The 20,280-nt window shown below is 39.7% G+C and overlaps 1 protein-coding gene across 1 annotated transcript in view; it reads right to left on the reverse strand.

Annotated features, from left to right (window-relative positions):
* LOC114243351 (EGF like, fibronectin type III and laminin G domains protein pikachurin) overlaps positions 1 to 20,280 on the reverse strand; it is a 145,854-nt gene that overhangs the window by 21,404 nt on the left and 104,170 nt on the right. Inside the window, exon 8 of the mRNA XM_028174807.2 lies at positions 13,705 to 13,882. Within this exon, the coding sequence (XP_028030608.2) occupies positions 13,705 to 13,882 (178 nt within the window). The remainder of the gene's footprint in view (positions 1 to 13,704; positions 13,883 to 20,280) is intronic.

Below are 20,280 nucleotides of genomic sequence, written 5' to 3' on the forward strand. Positions count from 1 at the left end.
CGGCAAATACTAACCACATACTTCATGGAGGAGAAATTTCTTAAATTACTTCATAGTTTCCCTTCTTTTTTTTAATTTTTATTGCCCTTGTAGGCAGACGAGCATACGGCCCACCTGATGGTGAGTAGTTACCGTCACCCATGGACCTCAGCAATGCTAGGGGCAGAGCCAGGCCGCTGCCTACCGCTTAATACTCTCCACAAGCTTCTTTTAAAGAAGGACATGTCATAGCGCTCGGAAAACACCGTGGAGGGGAGCTCATTCCATAGCCGGATGGTACGTGCCAAAAAAGACCTCTGGAAACGCACTGTCGATGAACGCAGCGGTTCCAGATAATATGGATGGACTCTGCTCCGATGGCGGGGATGCGATGATAAAAAGGAGATGAAGGGATCATCTCGAACATTCCTTCTCTGTAGGTTTCTCGGAATCATCAATAGAAATTTACAAAACGTTTATATATTAATGTGTTCATAGCTACCTATAAACTTACATTTCCCTGTAGGTGTACGACATCATTACACATTCAACGCGAAGCGACGCGGAATTTCATTATTCCAATATCCGCGACGTATATATTTTGGGACATGTTAAGGGGTACGAACCTTGGTAAGGAATGTACGTCAACTTGATACGGCAAGAGTTAGTTTTCATTGTTTAAATTGATCAAAGGGAGAGACAGTAAGATAGTTTAAATTGTTACTCTAATTTTAGTTATTGTTTCTTTCCTTATATGATTTTTGTCCATACGATGCCTGTCTGAAGTAGATCGCGCTTAGCGACAAGACCGCCTTTAAAAAAATCTTTTTGGTATTGGTGTATCAGTATCATTGGTACCATTAACATACCCGATCCTGTAGGCCGAATGGTAAACCGGTGGTAGATTCTGCGAAGCACTGCTCTTGTTAGGGTCAGTGTTAGCATCACTCCGGTTTGAGCCACGTGAGCTCACCTACTAGTTAAGGTTACGCTGAAATAGCCTCTCAGCTAAGGTAGGAAAAAGAGTAAATTAATTGGTTTATCAGTATCAGTGATTTTTATCATCTTCTATAAACACAAAATTTCATATCCGAACATTTATAGCCAAATCAAGTAGTTACTGGAATCTATAGAATAGCTTTATTAGATATTTCATTAATTAATTATTAGATATATCAACGTAAATGACACATACTAAATTAAATTGTCAATGAGGGAACATGAGTTTTCGACTCCTAAGACATTTCTTTCTGTTAAAAAACTGACAGGATAATCTGGCTTTGTGAAGGTTTGAAATAGCACGTTCACACAAATTGAAGTTTTATTGTCAGAGCGTGTATATTACTCATATTACTAGAGGTCCCGCAGTAGTCGAAATTCGACTATAATTATTTGGAATTGTAAGTTTGTACACTATTATGGTTGTATTTTATACTTCTATAAACAAATTTCACCAAGGCTACACTATTAAAAAATATTAATAAAGACAAGCAATATTTAATCTATTCTCAGTTTGACCACAGACGTCAAGAACAAAAGTTTGACAATAAATAGTATGCATGCGTGTGTGCGTCAAATACATGGTATGTAGTGTGTGTAATGTTTTCTTTATTGATTTAATGTATCTTTTATGCATTATTTTAAAAAAAAATTAGCATTGTGCACTTCTTCTTCTCTGTATTCTCTATAAGTGTGGAAAATTTCATACTCCTCTGTCAGCGCAATTTTCGTAAAAAGGGATACAAAGTTTTTGCTTCACGTATTAATATATAGAACTTTTAGAACGATGATAAACCGTCGATTAACTCAGTGTTGACACAGAAATGCGGAGTATATTCTCTGAATAGAAGCAGATTAAATTTCACACTCGATTGAAAGACGTGAACCTCTGAACCGACAGCTTAAGGCCAAGTTATAAATAGACCAAAAAAGAGCACGAATCGTTTGAAATAGAAATATGTTACTGTTTATAACTAAGAGATTTTTAATAGGTCTAAATATGTTTTGTTACCAGATTTTCATTACTTACTAGTCGTAGTACATTATTTTGTTCTATCATCAATAGTTTTCGCAGGGCACGCGATGTAAAGAATATTTTAGGTAAGTTTTTACACCTTGGGTTACATTATTGGAGTTTTTGTAAGGATCCCAAATTTTTTTCAAAAAAGACTACATATAACCTTTGCCACTCGGGAATAGTGTAGCTTCCAAACAGTGAACAAGATTTTTTCAAATCGGTTCAGTAGTTTCGGAGACTATTCAATACAAACAAACAAACAAATCGTTCCTCTTTATAATATTAGTATAGAAAACGAATGGAGAAGCTATCGGATTGCCTGGAGTTTGGTATTTAGTTGGGGGCTCACAGACGATAGCGCGAATAAAGCGGCATAGGTCGAAACACGGGACCAAAGTCACGGACGTCTACAGATAAACATAGGCCTCCCCTGAGTATGGCCATAATGGATGTTCTGGTTCTGAAGCGTACAAGAAGTGGAGAGGCAGCAAATAGACGCTCTAGTTAATATGTGGTGCTGGAATATGTGGTGCTTTTTCTAATGAAATACGTACTCAACAAATGTTCACAATTGACTTCCACGGTGAAGGAATAACATCGTGTAATAAAAATCAAACCCGCAAAATTATAATTTGCGTAATCACTGGTGGTAGGACCTCTTGGGAGTCCGCGCGGGTAGGTACCACCGCCCCGCCTATTTGCACCGTGAAGCAGTAATGCGTTTCGGTTCAAAAGGTGGGGTAGCCGTTGTAACTATACTGAGATCTTAGAGCTTATATCTCGAGGTGGGTGGCGCATTTACGTTGTAGATGTCTATGGGCTCCAGTAACCACTTACCAGGTAGGCTGTGAGCTCGTCCATCCATGTAAGCAATAAAAAAAAAAGAAAAGAATGTTTGGAAAGAGAACGAAAATAATGAACTCCAAGAACTCTTTAACAAGCAGCGTCTATTTCTACAATGTAGTCTAAGATGGTAGTTTTCTTAAGACACTTTTTCCATAGGATAACCAGTGTATAGAACATTTCGTCTTGTATGGAACGGTGGAAGGCACGAAACCGCGCGGAAGATTTCCTGTGGTGGACCGTTCAAATCAAGACAACAGTGGAAGGTATTTTATATGAGTGTAACGCAATAACCTCGAGCAGAGACAGATGTTGGGCATCATAAAACGCATCAAATCTGCTTTCTCCACTGCTGGAGGGATCGAATAACAATCACAACAGCTCTGTTAAGAGTGAGACGACTAAGAGGAAGAGACCACTAGAACCTAGAGACCACCTAGAGATTACGTCGCCCATCTTGAGAAATGAACATAATTACAATATGTAGCGACTATTCTATAATTATTTTCGTTCGTGCTTGATTAAAACCGCGTGAACAATCAACGACAGAAACAGACAGTGATATTGTGTGTGGTAGTGGTAATCACTGCGGGAGAAGGCCAAATTTGGTCAGTTGAAGATAAGTATTGCTTGTTTACTGTCAACTAAAGTGATTTCTCGTGCATCACGGCGTATTCCGGCAAGCAAACGAATTTTAATTAATCGATGCAAAATCGATAAAGAATTTAAGCTCAACACAAAGACTCCGAAACCTCTAATACAATTTCATTTAACTATTTCTCCAATTTGCCTTCATTTATACTAGTACCCATCAGGAACTGGCCCGAATATAGAGTAAAAATTCAACATCCTAAATTCGAATTAATATTCAAACAAATTGCCGATACGAAATCTGAGTTCGCATCCCGCGATGTCCGAATGAAACGGGTCGGTGTAAACAGTTTTTAGTAAATCCACGAACCGTTTGCCTCGACTGGATTTAAAACGTTCCATTTGACACATCAAATAGAATCGTTCCGGAGCGTTTTTAGATTTAGCGCCATATTTGAAGTTCCTATTTAATTGATTTTATCTGTAAACTGCTATTCCAGTCATATTTGTTTTGTTCGATAGAACAATGAAAGAATGCCAGGGTAAAGGTAAAGGGGCATAGTTCATACAGCCAAATCTTATAATCTTTAGATTAATACAATTCGATACGTTTATCACTGAACTATTTTTAAATAGCTAGCTAATTTTAGTGATTTTTTGGATTTGTTTCAGTGCTTTTCTAGAGGATTTAAATTTGACCTTTCTAAGGTTCTAGGGTTTTTTATGTGTTTCAAAGTTCACTTTTACTTTAAGGCCTACCAGTAAATTACATTTCCTTTAAAATTTTTTTGTAATTGATAGGCATAATAGTTGTTTTAAAGTTGTAAAATACTTTATGGCCGCAGTTGAATTGCAAGAAGCCGATCGCCATAGATACTGAAAAACAACTAAGAAGATTTCGACCTATATTTAAAAAAAAAAGTGTGTATGCCAAGACTAAAATAATAATATTGTTCCATGATGTCTATCAAAAACCGTAAGAAGGCCTTGAATAGAGGAGAATTCTGGAGTGACATACCGGAACCAGGCTAAGGCCGCCCTGGGCTATAAGGTAGACAATGATGAATAAATTGTAAAATATTTGAGGTATACGAAGCGTTTTTGTACTTTTCTCTTTTTTCTCCATAACTATTCGTTTGTGATCCTCCTATGATCGTCTTCAACGTCAACAATACTAGTCCTGTACAAGAGACCTATAGCCTTGTTAGAAGACTGAAAAGTCATAGACCTCATAGAAGGAAATTCCAAGCCGGATCTTACGTTGTAAATACATATAATAGCATCTTTACAACGGCTTCTTCGATTTGCTGACCGAAACCCTAAAAATTCACGTCCCGAACCAAATGTACATCGCAGGACAGCAAAACATACCTCGTAACCAAATTCCACAGAGACATTCAATTTTTTGTTCAAGAATTTATAGTCTATGTTTTGCCTGTATATACTACCGGGCTTATAGATCAGGTTTATGTCTCGCAGTTGTAAGCTTTGACTTGATTCGTATCCAATGGAAACTAGATTTGATTTTACGCTTGGAGAGTTCGCGTGTTATGAAGTAAGCCTGTATATTTGGTTCTTTCGATGTGATACGGTCTCTTGAGATGCAAAATCTTTGACATCCAAAACTAAAAGTCTAATATTTTTTTTTTTTTTTTTTTTTTTTTTATTGCTTAGATGGGTGGACGAGCTCACAGCCCACCTGATGTTAAGTGGTTACTGGAGCCCATAGACATCTACAACGTAGACGCGCCACCCACCTTGAGATACAAGTTCTAAAGTCTCAGTATAGTTACAACGGCTACCCCACCCTTCAAACCGAAACGCATTACTGCTTCACGGCAGAAATAAGCAGGGCGGTGGTACCTATCCGCGCGGACTCACAAGAGGTCCTACCACCAGTAATTACGCAAATTATAATTTTGCGGGTTTGATTTTTATTACACGATGTTATTCCTTCACCGTGGAAGTCAATCGTGAACATTTGTTGAGTACATATTTCATTAGAAAAATTGGTACCCGCCTGCGGGATTCGAACACCGGTGCATCGCTTCAACACGAATGCACCGGACGTCTTATCCTTTAGGCCACGACGACTTCTAGTCTAATAGTCTAAAGTATAATATACTAGTGGTCCCCCGGTAGTCGAAATTCGACTATAATTCATTGAAATTATAAGTTTGTATAATATACACTATTATGATTCTATTGTCAAAGACTACATACACTATGATGGTTGTATTTTATACTTCTATAATCACAAATTTCGCCAAGGCTACACTATTAAAAAATATTAATAAAGACAAGCAATATTTAATCTAATCTCAATTTGACCTCAGACTATGAGCATTATGAAAAATTTGGCAATAAGCAAATAGTATGTATGCGTATGTGTGTCAAATACATGGTAGTGTGTGTAATGTTTTTTTTTATTGATTTATTGTATTTTTTATGCATAAATTAAAAAAAATATTAACATTCTGCACTCCTTCTCTATATTCTCTATAAGTGAGAGAAACATACTCCTCCGTCCGCGCAATTTTCGTAAAAAAGGATACCTACAAAGTTTTTGCTTCACGTATTAATATGTACATTATTGTGCATAACAAATCGCCTGGGAATACTTTTCCGTCTGTCTCCTTTGCATCGAGAGTTCTAAGCTGAAATATTTGGATTAGCCAATATCCGCCCGATGACCGAAATTCGACCAAAACCACTGACGTCTCAAGATTTAGTTTCATTTAATGAATCACCCAATTTTTATTATTGTTGACTCTAAAAAAACTTGATCATTCCCAATTAATTTTTATTGATCTTCACTTGATTTATTTAACACTTATAAAGTATTGACTGTAGTTTATGAAACAAACTAAAAAACACGTTTTATGGTAAACTGATCAATTATTTAATCTCTTTTTATTTTAATTTTATTTATTGGGTACCAACATGTTATACATCAGCACAGAAAATTACAGGTATCATGTACATTGATTTCACACTAAATGTTAACACAATTACAGGTACCGACTGTATGCATTGAAAAAAAAGCGGTTCGTTGTATAAAAAAAACTATTTATAACATTACACGAAGAACTTACATTATTACACATTTACTACCAAATACGCTATTACTTATAAAAAGCTCATTGAGCAAGGCTGTAGACTTCTCGTCTAAAACTGTCAACAGTGCCAGCAAAAACGTCCAGAGAATACTTGTTATGCAAATTATTTAATTCCCCAACTAGTCTGCTGAGAGGCGCGTTCTTACCAAGGTTAGTGTAGTATCTGGGAACCCTGAACACCATCAACTTCGAAGCCCTTGTCGACGTCAGCGGCACATTAAAGTTCAGAAGAGATAAGAGATCAGGGGCATCGTATTCTCCGTTAACAATATTTTATTTTATTAATGTTTATTTTATTAACTAGCGACCCGCGCTCGCTTCGCTTCGGAAACATTAAAACACACATGAAAAAAAAAAAAAAAAAATAAAAAAAAAAAAAATAAGTAGCCTATGTTCATCAGGGACAATGTCGGCTTCTAATGGAAAAAGATTTTTTCAAATCGGTCCAGTAGTTTCGGAGCCTATTCGAAACAAACAAACAAACAAATCTTTCCTCTTTATAATATTAGTATAGATATAGATACCGAGTATAGAGCGAAGTTATAAAATTATTGTATTGACCGATGGCATTGCGTGTGTAAATTTTTAAGTTGACGAGACGCCTTGAAGTCGATCATAATAATTATGTTCAAAGATTCCAAGCTAATAACAGCGTGTTAAAAATCTGTTTTCAAACATAGGGGGTAATATTTAACTGCCTTGTCTTGGCCTTTTCATTTTGGAAATTAGACATGGCGTGTTCTGTAGTAATTAATCTGCTTCTTTCTGTCGCGATCCAAACGTGTGTTCCGGCTTATTCTGGAGGTTGAACCGATTTGGCATTGAAATGTTGGGAGCTAACAACAAACGAAACCGTACTTGACGCATTAACAACGATTAAAATGGTGCCTGATTTAAATATATCCTTATTGAAATGACTAGTATTTATGCTCATAGTAAATGAATACTTACTGGATACAATTAAATTTATATTTTATGTATGTAGGATTGCTAAGAACGGAACGTATGAAAATAGTGTGGAACGGAGCGTTAAGATGTGAGTGAGAGAAAACGGTAAGAAAGGGAGAAGATAATGACAGACAGAATGACAGAGAAAAGGATGGTGTCGAAGACCATAGACCTATATCTTCAGTGCATAGATAGGTTCCATACTTCAGTGTAATAAAAGTGTTAATTTTTAATTATTATTATAACAAAAGATTTTGGAACAGTGGAAGTTTTATTTTATGTGCTGCGATCCCTATTCTACGTGTATTTATGTGTTTAATAAACATAATAAGTATATTGTATGACATCTGTTTTTCCTTTAATTTACCAAGCGACGCACCTACTAGGTTCTTTTCTGCATCACCCTTGTTTGGGTAAAGGAAGATGCCTTATGCATTAAATCCGCCAATGTGCATTCACCTACATTTTCTTCTTCTTTTCCTTATCCTGTATTGGGGTGGGATTTTGTTAGTTCGTGGGCGCTAGGAATTTCTATCTTGGGTTGTCACACTGTCGAATTGGGGCTCTTAATGTTTGGGTCGTATTTGTCCCCAAGGTTCCCGGGAGATGCCCTCTTCCTCGCCTATTTTCAGGCAATTCCAGTGCCTAATGAGAGCCGTAACCATTGTCGCTCCGCATAACGAGTCCATAGATTCATACGCGAAGTAATTGCTCTTGAGTTGTTAGGTTGTTTTCCGGAGGCATTCGGACAGTTGTTGGCAAATCGCATCCCACCTTGCTGAGCCTTTGCTCACCCGCCTGTCCTGGTAAAACTGGACTCCTCCGGGACACCAGTAATCCGCCTTCATTTATAAAAAAAAATCAAAAAAATCACGTGTCCATACCACTAAGATTCCTACTAAGACCATGATTTTTTCAACAATTGGAGCGTCCTTAAAGCTTCTCTGTATGTTTTAGTTTCACCCAGTCTGGTTACACCCCTTGACCCCATCTCGTTTGTATGGAGTTTGTGCTTGGTGTCTCGCTCCGTAGTCCAACATTCGACATTGGGGGTCGTACATGTACGTGAAGTGTAATAAAAAAAATGGTTTTTATTTTTTCCTACCTATGCTGATAGCTTTGAGAGGCTGTTTCAGCTTCTCCTTGACGTGTAAGTGAGCTTACGGGGCTCGAACCAGGTGTGTTGCTAACACTTGCTCTAGCAAGAGTAGTGCTTCGCAGAATCTACCACTGGATCGGAAACGCGACCCACTGAGGAGATCCGGCGAGAAACTCAGTGGGCTGTGTCTATGGGTTCATTCACTCGTCGAGCCCTTTTCATCGTAAGCGACGGGTTCGACGAGGACGGTGACTGGTGCTTATGGTACCTAAAAGCACCGTTAATGGATTGGGAGGAGCCGTAAGGACGGTGCAACTTCGCTCACGTGAAAGAAGTGAAACTTCTTATTGAAACGTAATATTGTGGTTCGTCTTGGCTTCATTTTTCATCTTTAAGTCAAATTTCTCTTGTAATAGGGATTGCTGTGTATAAGAGAAACGATCTAGCTCCTTTGTCCTTTCCCTCTCTCCACGATCGAGTGGTTCGCGAGACGCTCTGTCTACTTTCTCACTCTCGCTCTTCCTAAATTGTGTCTTTTCTCTCTAGTCGTAACGAATCTGTCGCGAGTTAAGCTTTACTCTCAACGCGCCTAAAGAAATTCCACGGCAATAAATAAATATCTTCTTTTAACTACTGCAATTCTGGTAACCAACGTGTTTAATCATTCGAACCTAGTCTCATTTGAGTGAGTCAAAACAACGAATAACTTTCTACGTCGGGCGCACTTCGCATAACTCGATGCGATATCAAAGATAGATTTTACTACAGTTCTCAGTTCCAGTAAATTCTCTCGTAAATTAAGCTTCGTTAAATGTACAGAATTAACAGCCCGGAACCGGATTTCGGTTTCTGATCAACTCGTCAAAGGGAGGGGTGATTATTTTTGAGGATTCGTCACAGCTGTTGCTATATGCTATTCGCTTTTATATTATTCGTTTTTAACAAGCTTTATTTATTAACTTGGTGTTTGGTTCTATGCGACGCAATCTTTCAACGCCAATTTCACTGACTCCAAGTCGTCGGATTATTCACAGGTGGTAGGACCTCTTGTGAGTCCGCATGGGTAGGTACCGCCGCCCTGCCTATTTCTGTCTTGAAGCAGTATGCGTTTCGGTTTGAATGACGGGGCAGTCGTTGTAACTATACTGATACCTTAGAACTCATATGTCAAGGTGGGTAGCGGCATTTACGTTGTAGATGTCTATGTCTATGGGCTCCGGTAACCAACAATATCAGATGGGCTCTGAGCTCGTCCACCTATCTACGCTATAATCTATATCTAGAAAAATGAATTGCTGTTCGTTAGTCTCGCTAAAACTCGAGAACGGCTGGACCGATTTGGCTAATTTTGATCTTGAATTATTTGTGGTAGTCCAGAGAAGGCTTAAAAGGTAGATAAATATGAAAATGGTCGGAATTGAATAAAAATAACAATTTTGCTTTTCCTTTCATATGTCCCCCGTCGGACGGATTCCTTTTGTTTCTTTTAAGTTTATTTTATACAAAAGTTTAGGTCTTTTACTATCGATTGAGGTACTACTAATGAGTCTGCCGGGTCAGCTAGTAAAAAAATAAGAATAAAAACTTGAAAATTGGCCAATACATCAAGGACCCATAACGATACAATAATGCTATATATTATGTCTTCGCTCTAAAATCCTGTATCAACTAGTATAAGCAGAATTTTAAAAACCGATGCAATTAATTGTTACTCCGGTTTCCTATATAAGTGTGTCTTTCTCAATATCACATTCTCAATATGACATATATGTATATGTATATAATTTTTTTGCAAGTGCAATTAAGTCATGATTGGTACGTCCATTGAGTAATAATAACTAACGTCTAAATAATTCTGACGGCGGATCTATTTTAGTTATTAAAGGAATTGCTTACTGTACTTTTTACGGAAAATTAAATTATTTTAGCATTCTATTCTGTACCAAAAGCTGAGCTTCAAGCCCATCAATTCGATAAAATGTCATTACACTCAAAATTGCCACTGATAAATCTCCTAGCATTTCATTACGCGTCGAGCAAACATAACCGACGGCATTATTATTCAGGGGATGAAATATACAGCCCGACTTACGTGTAGGTAATACTATTGTTAGTTCGAGACGTTTGTCGTATTATGAATACCGAAGAATGGGGGATGCCTTACGAAATGCTTTACGTTAAGAGCATTTCTGGTTTGAATTAGGTGAATATGCCAGTGAAAATTTAATAAAAAAAAATCACGACCACGGACGTCTATGGGCACCAGTAACCACTTAACACCAGGTGGGCTGTGAGCTCGCCCACCCATCTAAGCAGTAAAAAAAAATATGTACCGCTAATACTATAAATATAAATATATTATTAAATACGAACAAATTTGAAAGAATCTAGATAATGGTTTCTGATTGTAATAAAAGAAAAGTACATTGAATAATCTAATGTAAATATTTATACACTAGCGACCCGCTCTCGCTTGGCTTCGGGAACTGTAATTTAGTTTTGGTTAAGAAAATAAAATGGCAGTTTTTTTACCTACTTGACATTTATCGTATTTTTTTCGTAGTTCACACTAGAGTTGCCACGAATAGTGGTTTGGCCGAATACCGAATACCGAATATTCGGCAACGCTATCGGCCGAATCGCCGGCACAAAGTACATGCTAGTTAGTCGAGCGCGTAAAGAATAATACGACAAGTCGGGACCTGTCTCCATCGTGCGTTCTATGATTCGAGTTTGTTGACGAAACATGATTTGATTCCTGCCCGTCATTTTTCGGTATAATAGGTACTTACTGTTCGGCCGAATACCGAATACCAAACAAGTGGCCGAATAGGCCGAATACCGAATAGTAGCCTAATATTCGTGGCATGTCTAGTTCACACTATATCATTATAAATTATAGCTTATCTGTATATATTCTGATATGTAAGCTATATTATTGTAAAGTTTCATCAGAATCCATCCGGTAGTTTTTGCGAGAAAGAGTAACAAAGATACATCCATACATTCACGTTTATAATATTAGTAGGATTATTTTATTTATCGTACACGACCACTGATTCATTTTACTATTGTTGTTCTAGTCCTACTACATATAATAGAGAGAGATAGCCAGAGGGTTGAGTTTTCCCCGTCTCACAACTCTTTTCTTTATTTCTTACTAACCAAACCCGACCGCTCTACTGCCGAAAACGGTAAATTACAAAATATATTGCGGTGCCATTATGAGGTTTCCTTGTTATTTGTTAGCTTAGTATGTTTTCCGAATAGCAGAAGCATAGTATTCATGCAATAATAACACACAAATAAAAATATAAAACTCAACAATAACACAGTGAATGTTTTTTGTGATTTTTTTACGACATTAAAAACGAAGTGAATAACAACAAAAGAAAACCCTAAAGCTAGCTATATAGTCATATTTTTAATGTCGCTTCGACTGGGACGCGAGGTTTTCAATCAAAGAGAACGACTTATCAAAGTAAAATCATCAAAGTGCGCTGGAATTAAAAAGAAAATTGTGTTCGCAGATTTTAAATGGTTTTTTTAAGAGTTGTTTTTGGAACGAAGTTTTGAAAAGGAGTTCCTTATGGAACGATGCGGAGGGGTACCCTAACCGGGAAAAAACGTCCGTAACATAAGATTTTTATTAGTAATGCACACTTTGTACGAATTAACTTTGTAATAACGTACAAAAAATAACATATTTTTTTTATATATTTTTTATAAATTATTGTGAATAAAATAGAGTTCATAGCTTTGTAAAGTGGTTTTTATTATTATTTTTATCAATAAAAAAAACATAATAAAAAATGTATACCCGAATTATATTCTTTATACCTCGAATAGAACTCAAAATTAATATTTAATAAGGAAATTCGTTCCTATCCGCTGTCCCACGACACCACACATCTTTTTTTTAAATATGTAATATATAATGTATAATGTGAGTAAAATTATTTCCTTATATTATAAGTTAGATTGGTTTTCGTTATCACGTTGTTTTGTTGTATAGTTGAAAGGACTATGTGTACAAATTCAGCACATTTGTCTTACTTAAGTCGTGCGCACATGGCTTATGCTGTAAGTTGTATTTTGTTTTTTTTTACTTGTTATATTTTGTGTATCTTTTTAGCTGTGTATTGTGTGCCTAATAAATAAATTATAGATCAGATTTACAGATCAGATCTAGTAAGAGAAGCACTAATCTGTACAATGCGGTCCATGCCGCTCATGATCGAACACAGTGGAAGAACGTCACATGTGGACGCGATCCTCAGTAGTGAGGAAACGATATAGAAGAAGATTGTGTAATAAATCTATACTAATACTAGCTGACCCGGCAGTCTTCGTAGTGCCTAAACGTAAACCTTTGTTTAAAATAAACTTAAAACAAATAAAAAGATTCCGTCCGATGGGGGACACATCTAAGAAAAAACAAAATTGTTATTTTTATGTAATTCCGAGCATTTTCATGTTTATCTACCTTTTAAACCTTCTCTGGACTCCCACAAATAATTCAAGACCAAAATTAGCCAAATCGGTCCAGCCGTTCTCGAGTTTTGGCGAGACTAACGAACAGCAATTCATTTTTATATATATAGATTATAAATCTGAATAGTTTGTTTGTTTGAACGCGCTAATCTCAGGAACTACAGTATGCTTAGTGTGAGTTTTTTAACGTTTTCTATAGCGTAAAAGTTAACCCAAATTTGTATGCAGTTGGAACAGCGCTCCTAGCGGCAAACGTACGCAAACGTTCCAACTCAATATAAATTCGATTTAACTTTTACGCTATCGAGAACGTTAAGAAACTCGCACTAAGCACACAGATATGATTTGAAAAATACTTTCAGTGTTAGATAGCTCATTTATTGAGGAAGGCTATAGGCTATATAGCATCACGGTAAAGTCAATACAAGTAGAGCACCAATAAATAATGTTTCAAAATAGGGGTTTAAATAGCTCCTTAACATTCTATAATTCAAAAATATTTTCACTTTCTACGTAAATGAAGTGGGAGTAGAATTTAACGTTACGCCAAAGTAACTATTCCATGCGGACGGAGACGCGGGCAAAAGCTTGTAAATTATAAATAAACAACTCACTGATATCCAAAGTGGCGACGGAGTCTTTGATCAGGCGGTACGTGTCACCGTTCACGCGCAAGAAGTCCACGCAGCCGAGGAGACCTTCAGAGAGGCCGAGCTTGTTCTGAAGCCCGGTCGTGTTGCCCGTCCCGCCCAGCCACACCGGCTCCCGGAACGTCATGCGGGAGAACAGACCCTGATCGAAAAAACTTCAGTTAAAGCATAGACGTATCGGCAGTCGGAATCGGTATGAAGTCGTCGTGGCCTAAAGGATAAGATGTCCGGTGCATTCGTGTGTAGCGATGCACCGGTGTTCGAATCCCGCAGGTGGGTACCGATTTTTCTAATGAAATACGTACTTAACAAACATTCACGATTGACTTCCACGGTGATGGAATAACATCGTGTAATAAAAATCAAACCTGCAAAATTATAATTTGCGTAATTACTGGTTGTAGGGCCTCTTGTGAGTACGTACGGGTAGGTACCACCACCCTGCCTATTCCAGCCGCGAAGCATGCGTTTCAGTTTGAAGGTTGGGGCAGCTGTTGTAACTATCCCCGACTGATGGCGGCTGCCGGCTCGCTGAGTCGGCTGTTGCCGAACGTCGGGGGGCCTGACTTGGTGGTGCGCCGCCTCTACACGGGGGTGGTGCGGTCGATGGCACTGTACGGGGCTCCCGTGTGGTGCCACGCCCTGACCCGCGACAACGTTGCGGCGTTGCGACGTCCGCAGCGCGCGATTGCGGTCAGGGCGGTTCGTGGATACCGCACCGTCTCGTTTGAGGCGGCGTGCGTGCTAGCTGGGACGCCTCCCTGGGACCTGGAAGCGGAGGCGCTCGCTGCGGATTACGCGTGGCGATGCGATCTCCGCTCCAGGGGGGAGCCGCGTCCCGGCGCGGCGGAAGTTCGAGCACGGAAGCTTCAATCTCGGCGTGCCGTGCTCGAGGCGTGGTCTCGCCGCCTGGCGGACCCCGCCTACGGGCGACGGACCGTCGAGGCGATCCGCCCGGTCCTCTCGGAATGGGTGAATCGCGACCGAGGACGTCTCACCTTCCGAGCGACACAGGTGCTCACGGGACACGGCTGTTTCGGTCGCTACCTGCACCTCGTCGCCCGGAGGGAGCCGACGCCGAAGTGCCACCACTGCAGTGGCTGCAACGAGGACACGGTGGAGCACACGCTCGCGTACTGCACCGCTTTCGCGGAGCAGCGCCGCGTCCTCGTTGCAAAAATAGGACCGGACTTGTCGCTTCCGACCGTCGTGGCTGCGATGCTCGGCAGCGACGAGTCCTGGCAGGCGATGCTCGACTTCTGCGAGTCCACCATCTCGCAGAAGGAGGCGGCGGAACGGGAGAGGGAGAGCTCTTCTTCCCTCTCGGCGCCGTGCCGCCGCCGTCGAGCCAGGGTTCGGAGGAGGGCGTTTGTCCAGCTCCAGCCCCTATGAGGAGGCAGTCTCCTCCCGGTGATGGTCACGGGGCGACCTAAGGGGGTTGAGGCTGCGCCGCACGCTACCGTCACTCTAGCGCGCTGGCACCAGGAGGACGGGACGGCGCGTCGGCGGCTGCGGACTGCGATGCGGTCCGCATTTTCGTCGTCGCTGTCGTCGCCGAACATACTGTTGAAGAGCAACCCGGTCGGCGGTGTATCGCGTTCCGACCCGGCAGGCTGGTTCTGGCCCAGCGGGGTATCCCGGAACACCAGCGGCACCGCCCGGGCGGCCTGGTAGGGCCGCCGTACCGCGGAGACCGACGTCGTTGGTCGTCGACTATCGCCTCGACGACCCGTCGGTCGGGCGTCCTCGGGGTGGCGCCGCGTGTCTGGTTGTAGTGTTGACCGCGGGAACCCCCCTACTCTGAACGGGTTCTGACCCCGGACGGAGATCGGACGTCGGGTGTAAGAGTGCAGGGGAGTCGTTTAGTGGGTGGGCCCTAAAATCCTTGGGCCCGCGATCTGCTCTCAACACCTGCAGATCGTTGAGTCTCACATACCCCGCGCGCCCCCTAGGCGCGGGGACCTCGTAGGAGGTTCGGCCCCCGGCCCGAGAAAAAAAAAAAAAAAAAAATCCGTTGTAACTATACTGAGACCTTAGAACTTATATCTCAAAGGTGGGTGGCGCATTTACGTTGTAAATGTCTATGGGCTCCACTAACCACTAAACACAGGGTGGGCTGTGAGCTCATCCACAAATCTAAGCAATAAACAAAAAAAAAATATATATTAAAGTAAACGCTAATACTAATTCTTTTTACAGTCTTTTTTCCCCCTACCTAATCGTTGGTAGCATAAGGGATATTCCAAATTCGCGTGGACGGATAGATGAGCTCACGGGCTCAACCTGAGAGAATTTGCTAACATTAGCCCTAACAAGAGCAGTGCTTCGCTGAATCTACCACCGGATCGGAATCGCGACCCACTGAGAAGATTTACAATGCTAACACCGAACAATTCGTACATGTTATGTCAAAATCTAATCTACATAGAGAACATTAAGTATATCTGTGTACGCCCTTTAGGCACCTGATAATTTGTTTGGTAACCTTGGTAAAACTTGGTAAATTTGGTAAATTTAGTAAAACAAACTTGGTACGTTTGTTATTCGCATTTCTGAAATGTTTTTGTTACGTAAAATGGCACCAGTGGTGTTTAAACAGATGGTGTGTTTCGTATATTTAACTGTGCTCACCGAAATCACTTATATATATATATTTTATTGCGTTTGTGGGCAACAAGCATACGGCCCACCTGATGGTAAGTGATCACCGTCGCTCATGGACCTCAGCAATACCAGGGCCAGAGCCAAGCCGCTGGCTACCATTAAATACTCTCCGCAAGCCTCGTTTGAAGAATATGTCATAGCGTTCGGGAAACGCCGTGGAGGGAAGCTCATTCCAAAGCCGGATGGTACGTGGGAAAAAAGACCTCTGGAAACGCACTGCCCATGATTGCAGCGGTTCCAGATAATATGGATAAACTCGGCTCCGATGGCGGAAGGTGCGATGATAAAAAGAAGATGAGGGGATCATCTCGAATAGTTCCTCAGATAGTTCCTCCATGGAACATACAGTATAAAACAAAGATTTTTTTTATAAAAAGTGATCGAAACTTGGTCTACACGTTTCAAACTCGGAGAGGTTTTTTAATGTTAGCATTTAGAGCGTGAGCCGTCGATAGATCGACTCTTTATTAATGCGTATAGAGTTATTATTGGGTATAGAGAGCGTCGGAATACCAACTATTGCGCAGTTTGGTACTGATAGTACTGGTGGTAGGACTTCTTGTGAGTCCGCACGGGTAGGTACCAACGCCCGCATATTTCTGCCGTGAAGCAATAATGCGTTTCGGTTTGAAGGGTGGGACAGCCGTTGTAACTATACTGAGAGACCTTAGAACTTGTATATCAAGGTTATATCAAGTGGCGCATTTACTTCGTAGATGTCTATGGACTCCAGTAACCACTTAACACCAGGTGGGCTGTGAGATCGTCTACCCATCTAAGCAATAAATAAAAAATGTTTCATCGTAGGTACCAGGTATAAAAGCTCAATTAAAAATATTTTGCTGTGAATTTAGCATTGTTTTTTTAAGTAAAGCTTTTTACTTTTTTTTCAAAATTCATTTGGAAATTTCTGAAAAATATGTGAAAATAAGCTCAAGCACTAAAAGGGTTAATTAACTTTTTGAACGATAATTCGAAACATTACTTAACCGGCCTTCGCCAATAACAAATTAAAGTCTTACGGGCCGTTGAGCCTGAAACGTGTCCTATTGTTAACGAATTGACTAAGGAATTTTGTTTTTGCCAAGTATCGACTGTCATTCTTGATTAGTTTAGAAAATAAGCAATCGTTGCCTCTTATGTCATTAGGAAAATGATTATCAGTATTATTATTTTATATTTTTATTTATTGTGGACGAGCTCACAGCCCACAGGGTGTTAAGTTGTTACCCCATAGACGTCTACAACTTAAATGCGGCCTTGAGACATGAGTTCTAAGTACTCAGTTTTAACAGTACAACAACAACGAAACGCATTACTGCTTCACGGCAGAAATAGGTGGGGTGGTGGTAGCTACCCGTGCGGACTCACAAGACTATTTCCACCCATGTCGACCGGCAAAGTTAATGGCCGGAAGTGTAAGTGGAAAAAAGTGAACGTAAATATTTGATTTTAATAAATTTTAATCCGACTAGACTCGTTAAGGTTAGCCCAACCGGCCGACCTCTTGGTTTTATTCAATTTGTAGATAACCACGCCCTCAAAGAGCGCCCCGAAACTTGTGAAAACGCTTTTGGTGCTTCATTTCAACGCCACTCGACGCGGCAATTTATTTCGTTCTAATTGGGACTCTGGTAATGCGGTTTGGATGCGTGCTTCTGAATAATTTGTATTCGAATGTCGCGTGTATTGGAAACGCGCTCGAAGACTACCGTAATCACTACATAGTATAAAACAAAGTCGCTTTCTCTGTCCCTATATCCCTATGTATGCTTAAATCTTTAAAACTACGCAACGGATTTTGATGCGTTTTTTTTAATAGATAGAGTGATTGAAGAGGAAGGTTTATGTATATAATAACATCCATTAAATAGTGGAGAAATCAATAATAAATTACAGTTTCCGAAGCGAAGCGAGGGCGGGTCGTCAGTCATCAATAATTAACATCTTATTAACCTTTTTTCAGGTTTTTTTTATTGCCTGTGCAGGCAGACGAGCTGGCCTAAAGAAGCGATGCACCGGTGTTCGAATCTCAGGCGGGTACCAATTTTTCTAATGAAAATATAAGCGCTATGACATGTCCTTCTTCAAACGAGGCTTGTGGAGAGTATTAAATGGTAGGCAGCGGCTTGGCTCTACCCCTGGCATTGCTGAAGTTCATGGGCGACGGTAACCACTCAGCATCAGGTGGGCCGTATGCTCGTCTGCCTACAAGGGCAATAAAAAAAAATACGTACCCTACAAATGTTCACGATTGACTTCCATTGTGAAGGAATAACATCGTGTAATGAAAATCAAGCCCGCAAAATTATAATTTGCGTAATTACTGGTGGTAGGACCTCTTGTAAGTCCGCACGGGTAGGTACCACCACCCTGCCTATTTCTGCCGTGAAGCAGTAAAGCGTTTCGGTTTCAAGGGTGGAACAGCCGTTGTAACTATACTGAGACCTTAGAACTTATATCTCATGGTGGGTGGCGCGTTTACGTAGTAGATGTCTATGGGCTCCAGTAACCACTTAACACCAGGCGGGCTGTCAGCTCGTTCAACAAATAAGCAAAAAAAAATTGTTTATTGTACAATAAAAATGAATAAACTTAAATAAATAAAACTGCGGAAATGCTTCAATATTCAATTCAATTCTATAGTTCAATAATATTCATTCAAATAAAATTCCTTGTGGCCTAAGAATGCTCGTATCGAGAGATGAAACTTCGAATCCCTCAGGACGGCACAGATTTTTCTATTAAACTTTCTATTTACTTAACACGTGCTCACTAACGACTTTCAAAATTTCGTAAGACAACTTATTTGAATTCGAGCGCATTAAATTTTATGTGTTGGCAACACATGTGACCATAAACATTATCCTAATTTTTATTCAGAAGACGAACTTTGCGGTCTGTCCCATAATGTTATGTAGATGTAAAAAAACGTTATTAAGGTGATTGCCGATAGATATATAGGTTTAAAATTTATATTTAATTGATATGATTATAAAAGATTTTCAATTGATCACAGTTACATGGTTACCGCTCTGCATATTTTTGGCGCGAAGCAGTGTACTTAGTGCGAGTTTTTAACGTTCTCGTTAGCGTAAAAGTAAACTCAAATTTGTATGCATTTGGAACAGCGCCCCTAGCGGCAAACGTACGCAAACGATCCAACTCCATACAAATTTGAGTTAACTTTTACGTTATCGAAAACGTTAAAAAACTCGCACTAAGCACACAGATCTGTGTTCCTTTTTGTGGGGTGGGACTGTCATTGTAAATCACCTTAATTGAGAGTTTGACTTCACTTGTCGATGTAGGTGACGGCAATCAGGATGTGATGGCTATAGACTTCGGTGAGCACTAGCAGGACTGTGATTATTGATCTATTCAAGAAGCTGCAAAAATGAATTGGTACGTGCATGTTGTACGTGTTGTTTTGAATACGCTTTTATTAGCTTCAGTCGTATGTATGTTAGTATGTAACGGAATCTTTGAACGTGATTTTTTGGTATTGGTATACTTATTGCTATACTTTTGCTATTGCTTGCTATACTCGTTAAGGACCGATGACAATTCAACATTTAAAAAAAATATATTGAAAAAATTGAAATTCAACTAGAAAATGAAAAATAAATAATAGTTTAAAATCCAACTAAAAAATAGAAAATAAATTTAAATTAAAAATAGTGCATGGTATCAATAGTTATGTATGGTATTTGGAATATTTTATGAACAGATATGAGTAGAAGGGTTATTTTGATAATATCCTGAAAAGCACCCTACGCTTTTTTTACAATAAAATAATTTTATCTTACACTGTTTTTAATTCAAATTTATTAAAATTTATTTTCTATTTTTTAGTTGGGTTTTCTATGAAAGCGT

This window comes from Bombyx mandarina, chromosome 28 (assembly GCF_030267445.1).
Source record: "Bombyx mandarina strain Sakado chromosome 28, ASM3026744v2".
In the NCBI taxonomy this organism is placed as follows: Eukaryota; Metazoa; Arthropoda; class Insecta; order Lepidoptera; family Bombycidae; genus Bombyx; species Bombyx mandarina.